This window comes from Anser brachyrhynchus (assembly GCF_964034855.1).
Source record: "Anser brachyrhynchus genome assembly, chromosome: Z".
NCBI lineage: Eukaryota > Metazoa > Chordata > Aves > Anseriformes > Anatidae > Anser > Anser brachyrhynchus.
The window spans coordinates 25176721-25198728 of record NC_137697.1 but is presented as its reverse complement, the minus strand read 5'-3'; the positions used below and the strand labels follow the sequence as shown (position 1 = coordinate 25198728).

The 22008-nt window shown below is 40.5% G+C and overlaps 1 protein-coding gene across 4 annotated transcripts in view; it reads right to left on the bottom strand.

The window, feature by feature from the left end:
- Positions 1–11407: 11407 nt before the first annotated feature.
- Positions 11408–22008, bottom strand: part of RCL1 (RNA terminal phosphate cyclase like 1) — a 35368-nt gene continuing 24767 nt past the window's right edge. Inside the window, exons 8-11 of one of the 4 annotated variants that reach the window (XR_013943775.1) lie at positions 21438–21541; positions 16011–16093; positions 12779–12902; positions 11408–12699 (exon numbers count right to left, since the gene is read on the bottom strand). Coding sequence is in view for 2 of the 4 variants with exons in the window: in XM_080574455.1 (XP_080430581.1) it covers positions 15943–16093; positions 21438–21541 (255 nt within the window). In the remaining 2 variants the exon portion in view is untranslated. Of the gene's footprint in view, positions 12903–14589; positions 16094–21437; positions 21542–22008 lie in introns of those variants that run through there. The other 3 variants (XR_013943776.1, XM_080574456.1, XM_080574455.1) reach the window with 3 other exon arrangements.

The following is a 22008-nucleotide window of genomic DNA, read 5'->3' as shown; positions in this document are numbered from 1 at the left end:
CTGTCAGTTGATAGAGATTACAGAAGTCCTGTCTACATTATGACTCCCAACACTAGTTTACCTAGCAATACCAGACATTTTTGCTTGTTTGTGTTCCATTATATTTAATCACAATATAGCATATTCTGCTGTGAAATGTTTTTTTCACTAGGCTGTTCAGGGTTGTTCATTATTTTCAACAGTGTTCCTGCTACTATGTTCATTTTTAGCAAGTCCTTTCAAAGGCATCTGCACTGAAAACAGAATTTCGGATTTGCATCTTACTCTCATTAAAGCATTCCCCTTTCCTTTTGTCTTTGCTAAATGACCATATACACTTCACATACATTTGCATATTAACATGGGTACAATGGTGTCAGCCTGTGACACATGGCAACTTACTCTTTTTAAGAGTGAACTATGATACAGCTTCATCCTGTTTACACCTGTCATTCTACATTTCCATGCTAAATCAAACACAAATATGTGTAAGCTGTACTAACAGGCATAACCACAACATTCTAAATTAAACAGGTATGTAAAACACTCAGAGACAGAAACTTCCTAAACGTCCTCAAATAATGGACAAAAGTAACACTAGTTACATATGAACCATTAAGTTACAACTGTTTTAACAATTTCCCTTCAGAGTTAGTCTGTTTGTTAAAGCAAGTTACAATTCTTGCCACCTTTGCAGAAGACTTGGTTTTACTTCCTTGATACTTCTGTGTTCCAAATTCTGAAGTTCAAATGCAGACAAGGAAATAGATTTTGTTTCATTCTCATGTTCAAACAGCTAAAAATGATAGAAGCAGTTTCATTGTAATTATCGCAAACATTCTGCTAGTTGTGGTTAGCTTTGTCATTGTCCGCTGAAATTAAATTCAAAGTCTGTTCTTTATTCAGGAGGTTTTGGGGAATTATTTGCAAAACTTTCATGACTTAGAACAAGACTAGAGAAGTTAGTTGCTTGTTTAAGTAATTTCTATGAAGTCAGAGTGCCTGTATGTCACTTTTTCTTCTACTTTTGGAATCTTTCAGGATGTAAAGTGCTTAACGGTAAATACATACATTTTTAATGGTTTTCCTTCCCCTGTTCTGGTAGGCCCAGCATTTGAGAGAAACAAATTCTGTTTAGAAACGTGCTCTTTCTTTAAATATCAGTCACAAAGAGCACTTCAAAGAAGTTTTTTCAGTATTTTTAGTCATTCTCAGAAAGCTATTTTTTTGAGCGATATGAGCAAATACCCCGTTGCTGAAGGAAAAATAAAATAAAAAAGAGGAAGAAGCACATGTAAATACGGTCTTGCATTCCTGAAAAATAGATAAATAAAATTCCTGAAAAATAGATAAATAAATAAATAAATAAATAGAAAGAAAAAAAGAAAACACCACAACTTTAATTCATCCACTTTGAAAATAAAGACTAAGAGAAAAGCCATCTCTTGGTCTTGATACTCTCAGTTTACACCTGATTTTGTCCCATTTTAGACACGGTTGGCCCTCCTGGCTGCCAGGGCATGCTGCTGACTCACATTCAATTTGCCATTGACCAGAACCCACAGGTCCCTTTCTGTGGGGCTGCTTTCCAGCCTCTTTTTCACCAGTCTGTGACTGCCAGGGTTGCCCAGTCCCAGGTTCAGAATCTGGCACTTGCTCTTGTTGAACTTCATACTGCTGGTGATTGTCCAGCTCTCTAATTTGCCAAGATCTCTCTGCAAGGCCTCCCTACCCATGACAGAGTCAACAGCTCCTCCTGATTTAGTGTCATCCACAAACTTACTCGATACACCTTCAAGTCCTGTTTCCAAGTCATTTATGAAAACATTGAAGAGAACTGGTCCTAAAATGGAGCCCTGCAGAACCCCACTAGCTGATTTTAATAGTTTCTGACAGGTTTTATGCAAATAGAGAAAGATTAATTTTTTTTTTATTAATTCTTTAACAAAGCTGACTGCCTCTTGTGAAGAGCAATGCCCACACCTATCTCCGTGACTCTTTAAGTGTCCCAAGACTTTGAAGCCTGGCAGTCGTGTGGCTCAGCACATGTTGGTGTGGTTCTGATCTGGTGACAGAGTAAACTCATTTCTTGCCATGTTAGTTGAGTCACAATTCAGTAGCAGCTTGGGGAATCCTTATAAGGAGCATGCGCCTTTCTCCCACTGTAGGATAAAACTTAGTGTGCTGCCAAGAGTCGTGTGGATGAAAAAAGACAGCAGGCAAATGCAAGCAATTGTGTTAACTACAGTGCTTTTTGAATTTTGAAATACAATTCACTGATGGGAAATGGCTTGGTATAATTGGCATTACAGGGAACCATAAAATGCTGTCACTCTGACTTTCAGAGCTTTTTGCTGAGTGTCGGAGTGAACAGATAATGTATGCTAGCACCATCCAGCAAGGGAAAGTGTCAGAAAGAAATGCCTGAGGTTCTTCTTCCCTAATAAAATCTACACACAGAACAAAACAAGACAAAAAATAAAACTGCAACCTGAGTTGAAAGAGAAGACACAGACAATGAGAATCTCAGCTTGCAGTGTTTTTTAGTGGATCTGAAGTAAAAACTCCTGGTGTCCGCAATACAGACTCTTCTGGAGTCCACCGGAGTGGAACTCCATTAAGTTATTGTGGAGTCCGCCAAAGTAGGTCTCCACTGAGTTAAACACACACTTCGTTTTGTATGTAATCAAGTTCAGCTTTTATACAAATAGAATATATTTATAATAATGAGGAGCTAAAATTGTACTATATTGGATCTAATTATCACCAGGAAAATAGAATATAATGCCAACAGAATGTCTTATTTGAAAATACTTTGGAAGTAGGGAAGTCTACTGGCTTGAACATCTCTTGTAGCAGATTTGTGGGCCTACAAGGTTTTGGTTGGTGTTTATGGTGACAATGATGTTTTTTATGTTTTTGTTTTTTAAATCTAAGCAGAATCAGCTTAAATCTCCTTAAAATAGTCAAGCATGGAAAACTTCCTTCATATGAACAAACTACACTTCTTGTGTTCAGCCCTGAGTTTCCATTTATAGGGATTCAGAAACTGACATGAAGTACTGTAATGCAAAATTAAGGTTCTAGACAAAGTTTATGTAAATACATTCTCATCCTGGACAGTATTCAGGACTGTATAATGACTTGAATGCACCTGGGATCAGTTTGTGGAAAGGAAGTTTGTTATTTGAAAATAAATATTTTCACGTGTACATACGTTCATTTTTTTTTTTCTTATGTTTCAAGATATTTATGGACAGTTAGATGGAAACCTCTCTTTAGTACTTTTCAAATTGAAGTTTCTAGAAGTTAAATATGTAGTGAGTAATGATATTGCATTTTAAAATGCAGTAAACTGCATCTCTATCCAGGTTCTTTTTGAACGAGTGGTGTTCCTCAGGGGTCAATACTGGGACTGGCACTATTTAACATCTTTGTTGGTGACATGGACAGTGGGATTGAGTGCACCATCAGCAGGTTTGCTGATGACACCAAGCTGTGTGGTGCGGTCGATACACTGGAGGGAAGGGATGTCATCAAGAGGGACCTGGACAGGCTTGAGAAGCGGGCCTGTGTGAACCTCACGAGGTTCAACAAGGCCAAGTGCAAGGTCCTGCATCTGGGCCAGGGCAATCCCAAGCACAAATACAGGCAGAGAATGAATGGAGAACAACGCTGAAGACAAGGACCTGGAGGTGTTGGTTGGTAAGAAATTCAACGTGAGCCTGCAATGTACACTTGCAGCCTGGAAAGCCAACCGTATGCTGGGCTGCATCAAAAGCAGCAAGGCCAGCAGGCCAAGGGAGGTGATTGTACCCCTCTACTCTGCTCTTGTGAGACGCCAAGGTGAGAGGACAAGGACCAATACAAACAAGTCCAGAGGAAGGCCACGAAGATGATCAAGGGTCTGGAGCACCTCTCCTGTGAAGACAGGCTGAGGGAGTTGGGGTTGTTCAGTCTGGAGAAGAGAAGGCTCCGGGGAGACCTTACAGTGGCTTTCCAATACCTAAAGGGGGCCTACAGAAAAGCTGGAGACTCTTTGTCAGGGAATGTAGTGATAGGACAAGGGGGAATGGCTTTTAACTAAAAGAGGGGAAGTTTAGATTAGATGATAGGAGGAAATTCTTCAGTCAGAGGGTGGTGATGTGCTGCAATAGGTTGCCCAGAGAAGCTGTGGATGCCCCATCCCTGGAAGTGTTCAAGGCCAGGCTGGATGGGGCTTTGAGCAACCTGGTCTGGTGGGAGATGTTCCTGCTCATGGCAGGGGGTTAGAACTGGGTGATCTTTAAGGTCCCTTCCAACCCAAACTATTATATGATACTATAATTCCATGATTTCATGATTCTATGCTTCCTGAACTTCTTTGGCAGCACTTATCTATCTGTGAAAGTCATGAAACTTCAAACGTTAATGTTTATATAACTTCATTTCAGCCAAACATTATTTTCTCATCCTGTTTTTTTTAATTATTTTTATTTTTATTTTTTATTTTTTTCATGTTTATATAACCTGTTCTTGTAATTTAATTTGCCGTAGCTGGTGAGACAGGGTGTGAGTATCATAGTGTCATACAGCTAGTAATAAAAGGGACAAAAGACAATAGAATTAACTTCTGTTAATGGTGAGGGTAACTAAATCCTCTTAAGGTCTACCATTGAAATTGTGGAATTTTCTCACTGGAGAGATCAACTTTCATGATATTTTTAACCACTTTTTTGCACTTCTGTGTACAAGTAAAGTACAATTACCAGGTTGCCTGAATGCAATATGAAAGTTAACGTCACAAAACTGCATCAAGCTTATCTTGTACTTTTTCCATACTGCCTACAGTGTCCACATCAATCACCAGAGACCTTGTAGAACAAGAGCCTTTAACACACACACACACACACACACACACACACACAAGTATGTGAACAAGAATTATTCAGGAACTGTTTCTAAAACTCTTTAAATAGCTCACAGCAAAACCAAAGTAGAATATGTCATTTGTTTACTTATAATTTTTCCGTTTACTCTTCTTATCTTCATATTAGACAGTGAAGCTAATCAATTTCACCCTTGTTTCTACTTGTTTTTATTTCTAGTCCTTAGTCCAAAGCAATAACAAGTTGTGTTTGGGCTCCCAGTCCTGGAAAAACAATGCACAGACTTTAATTTAAAATCAGAAACATATTTCAGTTTGAAATAAAGTTATAACAATATGCATTGTGCTGATTTTTCACAAGCGTTACTTAATGATTGGTCACATGACAGTATGTATTAGACACTTTGCTTTATAGAATCATAGAAACATCGAATCATTTGGGTTGGAAGGGACCTTAAAGATCATCTAATTCAACCCCCCCTGCCATGAGCAGGGACACCTACCACTATCATTATTTCTGAAGAATTGACTTCATTTTGGGAGCATCTAATATCAGTGTTGGTATCAAATGAGAACACAGTGGCAAAACTGTAATATCAAAATACTTTAGAGTAAAAATAAATTACTACGTATCTTTAACATAGCTGTTTTCCTTTTGAATCTTATGGCCAATTTCAATTAAAAATGGCAGAAGCGTAGGTGTTCCACAAATAAGTAAATTTCCACAAGTTTTGTGGAATATTGTGTTCTCATCTGATTAACAGATACCACCAGACAATGAAGAATGACACAGAGGAAAAGTAACAGGGAACAAGACCAAGGAAGAAGATACCTTAAAAATATTCTTACATGATATGCTTCAGTTAGATTTCAGAGATGTAAGCCACTTGATTTTAATGCTTCTGGAAGTGCTGGTGAAAGATAAATGGAGCCGGCACATTGCTGGCAGACAATGGAGGGACTGTGGATCTTTACCATCTCTAAAATAACTTGGGGCTCAGAACCTCTGTATGGATTGGATATGGGTCTGGACCTCATAATCAGCTCAGAGCCACCCCATCTTTTGGAAGCCACCAACTGCTGCCCAGCTGGGGGCTTACTGCCAGCCCCTCTCCAGGTTCAGAAAGGTGCACCACCCGTGACATGCACAAGCCAGCAAAGAAGCATTTGTGCTAAGGAGAGAGGTCTCTTCCCCTGGCCACCACTGGAGTAGCCCTGCTTTAATTAATTAATTGTGGGGTCAGGCTCCACATCATTTTAATTAACTACTAACTTTCACTGTTGCTGTGGAACAAACTGGTACAAACATCATCAAACCTGTGTTAGTCCCTCTTCTTTTTCTCCTTTTATTTCTGAACTCCAACCACATTGGCTGGGTCTTTTCTTTGTAACTAAAACAATAAATTAGCATTCAGCTGTTTTCATTTCTCATTTCCAAAGAATGGCACCCAGCAGCTATTACATTTAAAAACATAGGTTCCTCATTCCACTTTTGTAGTGTAATGGAAATAAACCACATGGTCAAGCTCTCAGGGAGAGCATTTGGGGATTCAGAAATAGCTTCCACAATCTCCTCTTCCTGGAGGAGGAAGGATTTTTAAATGAGCAGTTCCAGCAAGTGTTCCCTCACAATGAGGCACAAATGCAAAATAAAGAACGAGAGGTCTCCCCGAAGCAGAAAGGTACATGTCATCAGCTGTTGGGCTTCCTGACCTGACTTCTAGTCGATTACGGAAGACACCGCTGAGGCAGTTGCATGTGAGGTGTGGAGGCAGAGGCAGCAGTTAGCTCTGCTGGATCATCACAGGGAGTATTCTCCAAACATTTTGTTCCCAGGGAAGATTTTGTGCAAAGGACCAAACAAATTTCAAGTGTTTACCTAATTGCATGAAAGAGTACAACTAGTTCTCATCCAGAGAAACGAGGGAAAGCTGTTTTTTGCCATGTGTTAAATGCCATGTCCGGCATGGAGCAGCATTGAGCCTGGCTCTCCTCTGGCCAGAGGAGCCACAAGAGTGAGGCTGGGGCACCTTCTTCCAGAGGGATAGATCCGAGGACAAATCAAGCCCTCACAGGTGAGTTGAGCCCTGTGAGCCAATCCCTCCTCATTTTGGATGTATTTTCTCTTGCATCCTCTGCTGCTGTGCAATGGAGTTAGCCAGAGGTGGAAAGCCCAGAGCTACCAGCAACCTGGCTGGAGATATTTTTTGACAAGCAGAAGGAATATGCCACTACAATTGTGAACAAGGGACCCACTTTGTGTAGAAGAGATGCTGCAGCAGGCAACATAAATATTCTACTGATTTATGGGAGGGTTACCATTCAGTAAACGACAGAGGAAGCAAGCTGAAAAGATTGCCAGGAAGGCTGCTTTTACTCAAAACCACCATTTTTCTTCTTCCCCTCAAAAGTGAAACTAACATTATGACACACACACTGCTTGCTGAACGGAGTATTTGGCTAGCAGCTAGAGTAACACCAGCAGGAATGTCTTGTCCTGAGGAGGGTGGGTGAGATACAGCTACTGAAATCCTACTGAAATTGACATTTCTTGGTTTGTTATATGAGGGGATGCTGCAAAAATATTCTGTCAAGTGTTGTGAATTATTTTTAATCCCTACAAAATGTTAGTGGGATAAAGAGCAATATTTTAAAATAGTTTAAAGTATTTTAAATATGAGGAGATAATGGAATCACTAGCACGTTTACCCTGTTTTCTTTCATTATGCGCTTTTGTATCTTTGTGATATTTTTCCACTCCCCTACCCCCCCACCCCCACGATTTGTATTCCTGCCCTGCTTCCTTTGAAAAGCAAAGAACTACAAAGTTGTGTTGGTCCCCAAAAGTCCTACTCTTAAACAAGTGCCGTCTTTGTGTAGGAAATAGTCTTTCCAATGACAGTGGTATAAACCTTATTTAATGAATACACAATGTTAAAGAGAGAAAACTCCACAACATTGCTAAGCAAACACAACACTAGGTAAGCTTCCATCACAGAGGTTCCCAAAATAACAGAGTCTTTCGGCTTTGTAAGTGTGGACCAGATTTTAAGATTTTCTCTTGTGCAACACACAGCCCCTGGACTTTACAAGAAAATGCCCATTGTCTGTTTATTAGTGTGATGTGCCACTGATTTTAAAGCAGACCATACATTTTAGTAACTAGCGAGAAGCTTTGATTTTTGCTGTTAGGTAGTTTGGTTTCTTGGTCCCCTTTACAACTCAGAGGATTCATCTAGATGACTCTTAGTTTCCTTAAGTGTGTCAGATACGTCTTTCTGATACCAAAGCGGAAATCTTTTTACTTTGAGGTCTTTCAAAGAGTCAAACATACAGGATACCAAGGGCTCTCTGGTGTAGTACAGACCAGGAGCTGAAAGCTGACCAAGTAAAATAAGTACTTGCTTTTAAACAGTACGTGATTAAATGCTAGAACAAATTTTCAAAAACTGTGTAAAGGAAATGCCATATCTCAGTTTTTCTACTGAAGACTTGAGGCCCTCCTGAACACTGTAATTTCCTTTGAAAGAGGAAGAATGTACTAGTATACTCTAATATACTCTGTACCTGGAGTCTGGAGGCCAGACTCCATGTAATTAGCAACCCCTCTTCATCCTAAACTTGACTTCAAGATGACAAGCCTTCAAGGAGACCTCTGAGATGGAAGTGATGAAGAGAATCCTTTTGTTTCCACAGCAGGGATCAGTAAGGCACATTTAGTTATGCAGAATTCCAATGTATCTGGCAGCTTTTCCATTTTCTAAAATCTGGATGAGAGTCCTCACAGTGATGCAGATAAGTGAACGGTATTCGTTACAATTTAATCACTGGACAAAAGAGACATGCATCGGCTGTGTGAGTGGCCAGAGACAGCCTGCAAAGAAATCCATGGAAGTGCCAGCAGACAGAAGGGAGATGAACCAACAACTCAGAGCCCTGCAGCGTCATGGTGGAGGCTGTTCTTCCAGCCTGTATGATGGAGGAATGGCCATGGAGATTACAGAAGTAGGAAGAATGGGTCAGCAGAGAAAGACGTCAGCTAGCACTTAGGATGCACCACAGAGGAAATCTTTCTCCAATAAAAGCCGCAGGGTTTAGTCTTTACAAGAATCTAATACAGACAAAGTAACACAAACAAATCCTATGAATAAACCAAACAAATGAACGAACCAAATGGACAAACAAACAGACAACGACAACAAAACAGAAAAAGAGCAGAAATAAGCCAGGGAAATCTGGGCCTGTAGAGATGCAATCTGTTTATAGCGCTCCTAATGTGAAGAAAATACTTAGACAGTTCTGAGAATCTGTGGATCTCAGTGTTTTCTAGTCCAGCTCCCTGTGGGATACAAGAGAGACATTTCATTCTTCTGTACTCTAGGCACAAAGGCATTTCTTCAGAACACAGACTTATGAACAGTAGGATAAAAATCTAAAATGCCAAGAGATTCATTACATGAATGCAAGCAATGCACCTTTTTATGTTTTTATGCTGAAGGCTTGGGGAAAACAATTCAAATATTTCATTAATTAAAAGAATTACTCTTGCCTGGGGAAGACACATAGTGGAAGAAATCAATGAGGGATTTCACCAAAATGTGAATAGGTGTGAAAGCAGAAGTTTCAGTCAAGTTCTCTCAGAGCAGCTCTTTGAAAGCTGGGTCAGTAAAGAAAGTGCCGTTACTATAAACACAGTCAAGTTTTTACTCTGTGTTTCATTCAGGCATTTCTGATCAAACCGCTCAGCTCTTTTCTGTGTAGACCTGTTGGGCTGGGGAAAAGAAGACCACGAGTATTCTCTAATACCTGCCCTCTTAGCTATCAGTTACACCTTTTCATGAACACTTCTTAACTTCAAGTTTTCAAGCCATTTGCTTACAATGTTTATTTAACTCTGCAAGCCAAGTCAGACCTGTTCATTTAACTTCCTTCTCTGGAAAAGTTATGAAGATTGTCCTAGGGGATACTTGAAAGTCAGTTAAAAAACAAAGCTATTACCAGGCGTAATCAACATGGGATCATCACAGGGAAGTCCTTAGCAATTTATCTCCTTCTACAGTAAGATCATCTACTTAATGGACGAAGGGAAGGTGGTGGTCGTAAAATTTCTGCATTTCAGTAAGGCCTTTGATACCATCTCTCATGGTACTGTTCTGAACAAATTGTCCGACTATAAGATGAATGGGTACATGCTACACTGGGTGATGAAGCAGTTGAATAGAGCTCAAAGGGTTGTAGTGAAGGGGGCTACATCTGGCTGGTGGTCACTAATGATTTTTCCCCAGAGCTCAATTCTAGGTCGAGTCCTGTTCAACATTTTTATCAATGATCCGGATGCAGGAGTTGAATGTTTCCTTAGCAATTTGCTGATGATACTAAACTTGGAGATGCTGTTGACTCCCTGGAGGGACAAGAGGGATCTAGATACCTTGGATCATTGGCAATCATCAATGGCACGAAATTCAGCAAAGGTGAATGTCAGGTGTTGCGCCTGGGACAGAGTAATACCAGGTATAGACTGGAAGACGAGCGGCTGGACAGCAGATCAGCAGAAAGGGATCTGGGTGTGCTGGTCAACAGTAAGCTCAACGTGAGCCAGCAGCGTGCCCTGGCAGCCAAGAGGGCAAACTGTATTTTGGGGTGCATTAAACACAGCAGAGCCAGCCCGTCAAAAGAGTTGATCCTTCTGCTATATTCAACATTGGTTCAGCCTCACCTTGAATATTGTGTGCAGTCCTGGGATCCGCAATATAAAAAGGATGTTAAGGACCTTGAAAAAATCCAGAGGAGGGCAATAGAGCTGGTGAGAGGGCTGGTAGGCATGTCCTATGAGGAGAGGCTGAAGGCACTTGGGTTAACTTCTCTGAAGGAGGACAAGAGGTGACCACATTTCTGTCTACAACTTCCTCTCTTCTCTTCCAACAAGGGGAAGTGCTGGCCTCTGCTTCCCGGTCACCAATGACAGGATGTGTGGGAATGGCACAAAGCTGTACCAGGGAAGGTTCAGGCTGGACTTTAGGAAAAATTTCTTTACCGTAAATGTGGTCAGTCCCTGAAACAGGCTTCCTAGAGAGGTGGTTGATGCCCCCTGCCTGCCAGTGTTCTAGAGACATTTGGACAATGCCCTCATTAATACACTTTAACTTTTGCTTAGCCCTGAAGTAGTCAGGCAGTTGGGCTAGACGATCTTTGAAGGTCCCTTCTGACTGAACTATTCTAAATAAATAAATAAATAGATCTTTATTTGTACTTCAAAACTGAAAATAAAGAAGAAAAACTACTTGGGCAGCTGCCACAGCCTTCCTTTGACAGGGCTGGCCCCACATGGTGTAGCTTTAGCCTGTTCCACCCTCATCGCCCTCTTGTTGAGTAAAAAGCCGTTAAGGAGTCTGTGAGTTGTATAGAAGCCTGCTCTTCTAAGATGTTCTGCATACTGTGGAAAAGGCCAGATCTTTTCAAATCAGCCTCTCTTCACTTTGAATACATAGGTCATTACCTAGAACAGACTAGAACAAGATATTGACACTGTTTCAAGGGAAAATTTGCTACTGACATCAGTAGTAAGAGATTAAGAAACAGAATTTTTATTAACAACCTGACACACACATTTCCAAAAGAAACAGGAACAACACTTTTTAGGCTCTCCTGTTGAGCTCTGATTTATGGTGGATATTTTTTTCTGAAAGTACATTACATACATAAGTTACAAAAAAACAAAGTGAAAATAAAAGGTAATACACTTGCAGCATGAGTTACGATGTTGATTTTTATATTCAGTGCTCAGGAACATTTCATAGCAGAAGCCTTTTCCTTCACATTCTTCATCTATAGATGTGTTTCCAGATACAAATACTTAAGGAAATCTCTCAGGAAGCACTACAGAATCAAGCACCTTCTGAATGCCGAAACACAAACAAACTGCAAGCTTTTTATCTGTTTTTCTACTTAAACTTTGGTAACATTTAAAAAAAGACACACACACTAAATAATCAAAATTCATGCATATTTAGACCTGGCTTGCAGATGCTCTTTAGTACACAGGAAATACAGGTCAGGTTACTCTTCCTGGTGTATACACAGTAATCTTACTAGTCCATGAGAGAGATTAGCACTCATACCTAACATGTACTGCTACAGATATACTACAAATCACCTTAACAAATCTGTCTCAACTATAATATCATAATTTATCAAGTGTAAGTGCTACTTGGACATTGTGATGCTTTGACACAGTGCATGACTTCACTTCGTGACATGCACAGTGCTATCACAGCAGAGTTCAACCCACACACTCTTCCTTGCAGGACTTTTTTTCCCCTCCCACTGACAACGCAGTGGTGCTTTTTTTGTTTTGTTTTTGGAGCTTGTTAGCACTGCTTCTAGATCAGACCCAAGGAAAATTGTACGTGTTGCACCCACCAAGAATGGTCTTTCAAGAAAAAGGTTACTAAGAACTAAACAGCAACTGTAAAAGATGCCCCTTCCCCCCCCCTTTTTTTTTTTTTTGGAAATTCATGGTTGCTTTGACATAGAAGCAGCCTTACTCAGTATTCCCTAGGATAAATAGAAATGATTTCATCTGACATGCAAAATGAATGTGGGGTGATAGTCACACAATATCAAAAATTGAGCAAGAAATTCATATGTAAAATTATGCCTTCTGACAGCTGGTACTTTTCTTTATTGTCTTTTTTTCTCCACCTGCTCTTGCTGTCTCAAGGGCATGATTGAAAAACTGGGAAGTGAATGTCATAGTTTGCAAGCAGCAGAAGTATGTCTCAGTGGCTTGAAACAAAATCCATTTGACTCTTAATATCACCTGTGTGGTAGGGAAAGAAGAGAGAGAATATACTCTGGCAGTAACATAATCACCATTTTGAAAACATTACCCAGGACAGCCATGTACTTACTGTTTTGGCCTAGCTAACTCACCTACTCTGTGCTTCCCCAGGCATTTATTGCACTGGCTTCCAGCCATACACCTTCAGTAAACTGCGCTGTCTTGGACTGAAGCAATTTCACCTTCAGCATAATCTCTGCTACTCCGGAATCAGTTCTATAGCAAGTTAAAATGAATTTTCCGATGTAAACACAGAATGGACAGCACAGTTACCATCACATCTCAGAAATGGAGTAGTGTTTAACAATACACATTAGGAAAGTGGAAATGTGTGCAAGGTAAACATACATTTTTCAAATACTTTTCACATCACCACAATAGTAGCCTTTCCTGTTAGGCAAGTTTAAAGAAATAGATTCTCCATTTAATGAGTTACTCTGATTAGTTCTCTGTCAAAACATTTCTCTGTGCTTCGTTCACCCTGTCCACACTTGAATGTTAAAATTACTGCAATTAAAATGCACATTGCAAAATACTTCTATTAACTAGTCCTTTCCCATACCTATACCCCTTGTTGTCCATCCTTAAAGCTTTTTGTAAGCAGAAAAGTTTTCAATCACAGAGAAGGGTATTACTTCAGCTGTTAACTCAAAAGGATGAACTAAATTGATAAATAGTGCAAGGAGTACAAAATCATTCACATACAAATTCAAGTAACCAGTTTTAAATCTACCATGACAGACTGAGATTAAAACCTCCTCGTAACAATCATCCTTACGACAAAGCCTGTGATTATGAAGAATGTGAGTTGTCTTCACCAGAAACTAACTTCTTCTGTACAGCTCGAAAATGAAGCTGCCTACTGCATATGGGATCAGTCTACCAACACAGATATTAATCACCATTCTCCCAATAAACAAACAGATCTTATCTGGAGGATTTACAAATAACTACTTATCACACAATGTAGAAGTCAAACAATTTTAAGAAAGCTCTTAGCTAAAAACTCCTTTGTAATTGTTCCTCTTTCTCCAGAGACCGTCTGTTCTAGAAGACTTACTCCTGCTACATACATGTATTTTTCTGAGTAAAGTAACCAGCAATTCTGAGTCAGAGCAAGCAGTCTGTTGTAGAGCTACACAATGGTTGTTTTCTCTCAGCAGATCTAAGGGTTAGCAGCCTAACTTCAACACTGAGGTGTAGTTAAACGTGTAATTTTTTGATTTAATTACTGTATTGCTAAGGAATCTGCTACCTGGGCAACACACTGCCCTTTCTATGTTTGGTGCAACTGGAACGTTTGAAAACACTGTCACAACTTCAAAAGCTGAGTTTTAAAAGTTAAAAGGTAATTGAGCTTTTTGGTTTTGAAGTTGTGACAACACTTCCAAATTTTTATTTAGGCTGATTTTAGAAATCTGAGCTGTGCTGCAAAATTGCATCTTTAATTAGCATAGGTTTTATACATTCATTCTGGTCGCCATCGATCTCAGCTTGTACATTTCAGCTTTTGGACCAATGGCTCCTCGTATTTAGCATAATTTTAATTTGGAGAGTTTCCAGCTTTTATTGCTTAGTTTACAAGGGGAAGCAATGTAAGAAGTTATTATTCTCCACCCACAGACTTTTTCCTGTTGCAATTTGAAATAAAAAAAAAAAAAAAAACAGAAGTCAAATAATTTTATTTTGCTTTTAACTAAATTATTTTGGGTTTGCTTATCTGCAAATCAAATTTTAGAAGAGTAGTGAGTTATAAAAATGGCCTCACACTTCCAACTACATGCCCACCCCCCCCCAGATTGTTCTTTAACTGTTTAAAATAGCCATTTATCACTTGAGGTACCATCATACAGTGATGGGGAAAAGGTTAGTTGGTTTGTTTGTTTTTAAAGGGGAAGAAATATTTTTTAGGACAAAATACTTTATTTTTTTTTTTCCCAAAACATGTTCAGGCAGATGTAACAAGAACAAAGTACAATAAAAAAATGACTCATGGCCTCCAATAGTTCATAAAGCACTAATTAAATACCTAATGTTTTGTCAAAGTTCTGTTCAGTCCAATATACATTTTTCATATTACAGAGGTAATGCCCACTTTACAGTGGCATCAGATAAAGTTTGTAAGACCATTATAACACAGTCACTAGTACTTGCTCTATAAATATACCAGCTTTTGACATGGTTTTATTTTACTCTAAACACACTGAGTGTAGTCTGAAGTCAAGTATAAATATCTTTCCTTGTGTCAGGAGTTCAGCACTAAGCTCAACAGGTTTGCATGGAATCTACCAAAACTCTTTCTCACGTAAGTATTTATTTCATGATAGGAACTTTTAGCACCAGTCAATCCAAACAATGCTCATTGACTGTAACTTCTCTTTCAAAATGGAGAAGATGCACATAACTTGATGGCAATAAATGAATATATTTTTCTTCATGAAACCCTGCACAGCTTTTTTGTTACCTTTCAAAACTAATTGTGAACTACAGTGTGTCACATGCCAAACATGAAAAGAATGTTTGACAATTCAGAAACTGTCAAGGTTTCTCCTCCCATGCCATCTTTGCAGAGAAGGATAAAATAAATCAGTATAGACTGTGATCTCTTCTTCAGTATTCTAGCATTAAAGAAAATTAGAAGGCATTTTTTCCCCTCCTGCAAAATTAATTTAGTCAACATAAGTGGGAGTGAAGCATTTGACAAATTCTATACACAATGTATGTTGCGCCAGAAATAATAGTTCCAGCTTGTACTTTTACTTTCATGCCAATATTAATTCCACAGATAGCTCAAGAATGTAATGTATCTGTTGTGACCATCTATTTTGTAGGGCAAATCTCATTTTGGTCAATCTTTTTTCCCCTTTCTATCTAAACCATTCAGAAAAAGCTAAGAGAGAAGTTTGTAGATAGACGTAACTAGAGCACCTACTGCATTTAAGGCTTGAGGATGCAAGAATAAAGGGCATGGGGACAAAAGGGGCACGTCTGTCCCCTGTAGTGGAATACAGTGCAAAGAGCCCCAAGCCAGCTGAGACTCCAGCCAGCCATTCCATGCAATACAGAATAGTGGCATTACATTTGCGAAGAGGACAGGTCTAAACAGCCTAAAGTCAGCTTTATTGTTTCCATGCAGCAAGCTTGAGTACCTCTGCACTGGTTTTCCTTGTGCCAGAATAAGCACAGGGGAAGATGTTTTTTAATCACATCTTTGCAGTCTTTTCTGGCACCCCATTTCCTAGTCTGAAAATGTTTCTTATCTTATTGTTTTGCTAAGGTTGGAAAATCCAATGCCGACACACGTCATTAAGACTTTTTCCCCACCCTTGTGTTCTTCTTCAGGGGACTTCGTTTCAATTTTAAACATGATCTGGAAGAAGCTTCTCAGGTGTCGCAGAAATTCAATTCTGAGGGAGAAAAAACAACAGAATTTAAGAAACAAAACAGAAAGCCCATCAGCAGTACCTACCAGTGCTGATTCCAGCAGTAAGCACAATGGGTACAATACGCATGAGAAGATTGCTTAGTACAGAGAAATAGGTCTACAAGCTCCAAAAATTCTTACTTGCGTTGTTGCTAGTGATCCCTACTGAAATCACCATATGCTCTATATAAGCAGACAGAGAAAAAATGCCTGCCAACAGCAAGACAAAACAGTGATGAAGGAAGAAATGTGATGAAGGAAGACAGGAGAAAAAAAAGGTGTAGCCAGGCAAGGTCACTTACCCATGATGCTGACTCTCCATCAGGGCCATATGAACCCAGTACCAACCTATGGTAATCCTCTCCCAATATTTAAAGCAGAAATAAAAGATGAATAGGAATAGCCAAGAGGTTTGCATACGTCAAAAAGAGACATCAGATCCTAAAGCATGTGTTTGATTTGTACTGCTAACTATTCCACTTCTGGGTTACGTGTTTCTTTAGAATCACTTCCAGATTCTTCATTCTTCCTGTTTTTTCATTAGTAATATTAGGATATTAGGAAAAATTTCTTTCCTGTGAGGGTGGTCAAACACTGGAACAAGCTTCCTAGCAAGGTGATTGATACCCCATGACTGTCTGTGTTCATTTGAGTAACGCCCTTTAATTTTTAGTTTGCCATGAAGTTGCGAGGCAGTTGGACCTGATGATCTCTGTAGGTCCCTTTCAACTGAGCTGTTCTGTTCTATTCTCTGCTGATTTTCAGGGGGAAAAAAAAAAAAAGTAATTTCCTTTCATCATTTTAGAAGGGGGGCATAAAGAGCCTAAATGGACACAGTACTTCTAAATGCATACTGACCAGAGGAGCAGCAACAGGAAAAATAGTGAAAAGCATAAAAAAGAACTAACAAACAAACAAAACCAGCAAAACAAACAAACAAACAAAACAGTTGAAGATGACATTCCTACTGGCTTCTTCAAAACAGGGAATAAGCAGTTACACCGAAGTGTTACAAACATAAAAATAATAATTGCTCATGACAGAATTCTAGTCTCTTCGTGTCACAGTCACAGGCAAGTCAGCAGCCTTGAACTAATATTTAATCTCCTATATCAATTAGCATGTAATATTTTTAGGTTAAGTTTCACCTTTGAAGAAAGAGAATGTGTACACCCAGTCCACACATTTGTACAGCCAGCAATCTGAAAAAAGCCTCTGCTTTGCATGCTAAGAACATCATCACAAGCTTATCACACTTGTGTCATAACCCTAAATCAACAGAAAGTACCCACAAAATGCTAAGGAGTAGACCAAGAGCACAGTACAGTCCTCACTTAAACACCACAGGGCCTCCTGGTACCTCTTAATCACAGAAATTCAGGAGTATCCAAACATGAAGCACAGTGAGAGCTGCAGGAACAGAATTTGCTTTACCCACTTGAGTGTTGCTGCTCCTGTGCTTGGACACATGCATGGGGAGAGGAGGGGAACAGCAGTAGCTTGGAAAAGAGAGGCTCCTGTTACCGACACTGGTCTGTGCTTGGTAAGATCTGTGATTCATCTCTGGAGCAGTCAGCTGAATACCTCTGCAGGGTGAACATGGGCACATGGCTCCTCCAGTTATGTAAACCTTTTCACCCCACCTTCCTGGGCTAGTGACCAGCCAGTTACAGGCACCAGCTCTCATTTCTTGAATGGGTTAACAGTTTAAAGGAAGAAATGAAGAGTGCCTTTTCTCCCATGCCTCCCCAGCTGCAAGGGTTCTGGTTGCTGCTATAATAGGCAAATGGGCATACGCTGGCACAAATGCTTCAGTAAAGCTGACAGGCAAAAGCTGTGTACCAGCCTCCGTGTTAGCTGGGTCCTTTCCCAGAGCTTTGGCAGTGTGACATGCAAGCAGCCAAGCCCAAAACAGCAGGAACACAGTGTTGAATAGCAAGGAGGGCACAGAATAAGCTGCACAAATGCTGCACAAAGGCAGCATGGAACCAAAATCTTTGGGGAAAAATCCTTGAAGCTGACCAGCAAGATCTGCAACATGTTCATGGGATTTGTTCAGCCTGTACCTCTCTTTGTATGTTTGTAGACTTCCATGCTGATCTGCCTATTCTTTTGAGTAAAGACAGAGTGAAAAAGCAAAAGGGCTTTGCAAAAGGGAATGGGAGAGAAAGGGAGGCTGCCTGGAGACCAGGAAGGAGAATTTTTGAGCAGTGGGAAGAGGTAAGAACGCTGGAAACAGGACAAAAAGAGGGGGAAGAGACAAGGATAGGTGACAAAATGAGGTAGAAAGTGGTTTGGTATTAGCTTGAGGCTGATACAGGTCTGGTATGAGAAGGTCTACATCCCAAATAACAGAGGTGGCTGCATCAAACACACATGTACAGACCAGAGGAGTGATGGAAGGACTGAGAAGTATAGCACAGTTTATTTTGCTGGAATTTTAGTCTGTATCTTCAGGCAAGAACAAGGCAGAGCTGAACACTTTCCTTTAAGCCAAGCTAATTGAGCCACACCTGAGATATTCCTCAGGGCAAGCCACCTCCAAATTAAAAATCATTGTACTACCATAAAAAAGAAAAAAGGCATAAAAGTCTGTTTACAGAATTGCCATCTTTCCCAAGAAGCCTGCTAAACAGCAGAGATAACACATCCACTTCACACATTTTAGCTTGCTGTCATGGCAAAGTGACCAGCTTGCCAATCACCGCCAGAGAAGACCTGGGCACCACCAACAGCTTCCTTGCTCCTCTACCCCAAAAACAGAGCAGGGCACAGGGGAGCTCACTCACAGTCCCCCCAGACTGTGCCCATCACACCAGGGGACACAAGGGTGCCAGAGCTGACCCTGCCAGACCTGGCCTGAAGTCTCTGCTCTCAAGACCAGACTAAGTTGCTCCAGAGTACCAGATCCTAGCCCCCACCTGCTGCCACCCTGGCCCATCACGTGGGGAAGGGGAGGCCTTGGTCATGGCCCACCCAGGGGAGGAGGGAGAAGGGGCAAGTGAGAGAGCAGGGGGGCCGTGCCTATTCCCGTTCCCTCTGGCTGAAACCCCCAAATGGCCTTGGAGCCGGGTCTGGGGGTCAGCTTAATGGGGCTGGGGTAGAACACTAGCATGCCTGCAGTGAGTGTCTGTGCCACAAGCCATGCCACAGGCCCTGCCCAGCCAACAGTTTTTTCCCTGGTGGCAGCCGAATAAACACCAATGGTGATGATCGAGCAGCGGCAGGTGCCACCTTCTGTGGCGAGTCTTCCCTCAGGCTGTGGCTGCCTTTTCTTCCTTCACTCATCTCGGCCCTGTCAGGTTTTCCCCTGACATTTTTGGTGGCCTGCGTGCCACAGCTGTTGAGCAGTTCTCAAACGCAGTTTGTTCGTACTTTTGCTCCAAAGCTTTTTCCTCCCTGAGGCCACTCAAGCTGGCAGCAATGCTTTCTCGCTGCTCTCCTTCATGTGTCCTGCTTCATGCCGATTCACCTGCACGCAGACTAGCCCATCCTGCAAGACCTTCATTTCTTGCTTGATTTAAAATGTGTTGTTGTGCACAATTCAGCAAGGTGGTGGCACAGCCAGCTCCCAGTATTAAGCTCAGCTTGACAGACATGCACGCACTTCTGTGAAATCTGGAATATATATAGAAGACAATCCAGCTGGCCTCAGACCAAGTGGTCTTTTGGGGAGTAGTATCCCTCCTCAGGACAACGTTGCTCATGGCATTGCCTCCACGTTATCAGGGGCAAAGGACATCTACCAGGGAAATGCACAAATGTGGAACACATTTCCTCATTGTGGTGGATGTATTCCAGAGTACCATATTCCCCTCACAGTGCTCTAATCCACCAGGTGAACTGTCACATTCATGCTACATTGTGCTAGGCGGGGAACTTAGTCTAGTTATATGGTTTATACACTCCAGCTTTGGAGTCTGGAGGTTAAAGTGTTAAATGCAGTCATGTCACAGTCCCAAGAGAGGAAAGGAGAGACAATGAAATGGAACACGACAGTAATTTAGTTCAAAAACTTGTGAATTAATGAGCCGCTCAAGGGCCAAATTTCTCAACCCTTTACCAGCTGCTTTAGTGAGGGCTTGATCTCACTTGAGATCATGAGAGTTGCATGATCTCATGTGACACATGCTACTCCAGAATGGCTGCTACTGACCTTCATCCCTGTCATACACTACCTAGCCTGTCAGAACTGACAACCCACGCATTTGAAATCAGCCTGCTTACAAAATAAAATAGTGTGTTCGCATGACTTGCATGGTATTAAAAAAAAAAAAAGGGCTGAGCAATGCATGTCATTGCTTTGTTTCACCTTCTTAACTGTGCACTTCAAACACTGGTATTTACTACTTCGTATGCCTTTCACATGCATATGCTCTTCAGATGGGATTACTTTACCCCTGCAATGGGAAGCTTTCCTGTCTTCCTCCTCAAAATCTGATGAATGTTATTTCCAAGATAATAGGTGTTGAGAATAGCAGTTAGGCAATTTCTAGAGCTTATGTGATGGCACCACCATTCTTCAGTTATCACAGTACTGTACCTTTCACGTATACAGCACCGGTACCATGATAACCGAAAAAGGACAGTTCATAGTCTTATTGTTTGACACCATTGCCAGATAAACACCCCCCACCCCCATCTTGCTTAAAGAAAAAAACTCTTAGTCTCTATGAATAACTGTCAGCCACTTGTCATTCTGCTAGAGCAAATGAATTTTTTGATGCTGGATTCCCTTTACCTACCTGCATGTTGAAACTAACGATATGAGAAATTTATTCTTTTTGTGTCCTCTGAACAAGTACCAGCCACAGACAAATCTTTAACAAAATTCAAGACTAAAGGACATGACTAAACTCCACTGTTCAACAGGGCTAAAGCTCTAGGGCTGCACATAGCTCCAGAAAGTGAACTCTTGAGCTTTTTCCTTCGGACAGTCACAGCTTTAACATTTGGCTAACCATTCAAAACATGCCATTTAATGCCACAGCTCCAGAGAAATCACTAGGAAAACAAGGTAGTGTATGCTAGGCAACAAAAAGCTAACTGACGTACGCATACAATACGAGACCAACAACCAACAATAAACTCCATCTCTGTAATTTTCATTGCCTCAGAATCAGGAATAATATAGAACAGTAAGGAAATAATCTTCTAACATGTAGAAATAAATATAAGGTAACTTACACCACCTGTTTCATTTGAAGATGGGTACAAGTTGTTCTGTTGTTCTGACTTAGATAGTATCTTCCATACAGAAAAACATCTGTCATAAAACTACCAAATTAAACAAGACTAGGTAATTAAACTGAACAAAAACAACTTACGTGTATGGAGACAGAGGTCCTAACAGGACTTTGGAAACATCCTGTTGTCCAAGGGTCATGAGCAGCAGAACAAGGCTCTGGTTTGTTGAATCTACACAGCCTCCCTGCAAACCAAAATGTTTTAATAATTAATCTCTGTACAAACCAGAAATTGGGATGGGAAGAGAGTAACAGAGGAGAAAGATACACTGAATTAGTGCTGAATTAGTGCTCTCAATTTTCATGGCCCAAAAAGATAAAAATCTACATTTTGTAATGATGATACATTAATTTCACTTGACAGGCTGGGAAAGGAACAGAACTCAACCAAAAATCAATAACCATGTCACACTAAAAAACGCATCCATTTTTCCCAACTTATTCTCTTCTAACACTACCAAAATTGAAACATTTCTGAACTCTAGTAACAACCATAAGCAGGAAGGTGACATGAACTTTTGCATTTCCACTCCTTGTAGTAAACTGAAAATAATTTAATAAACTGTAGCACAGCACATATAAAGATACCAGGATTTGCAGTACCTTATGGTAAGTATAAAGTATTACATTTAGACAAATAATAGTTCAGCCT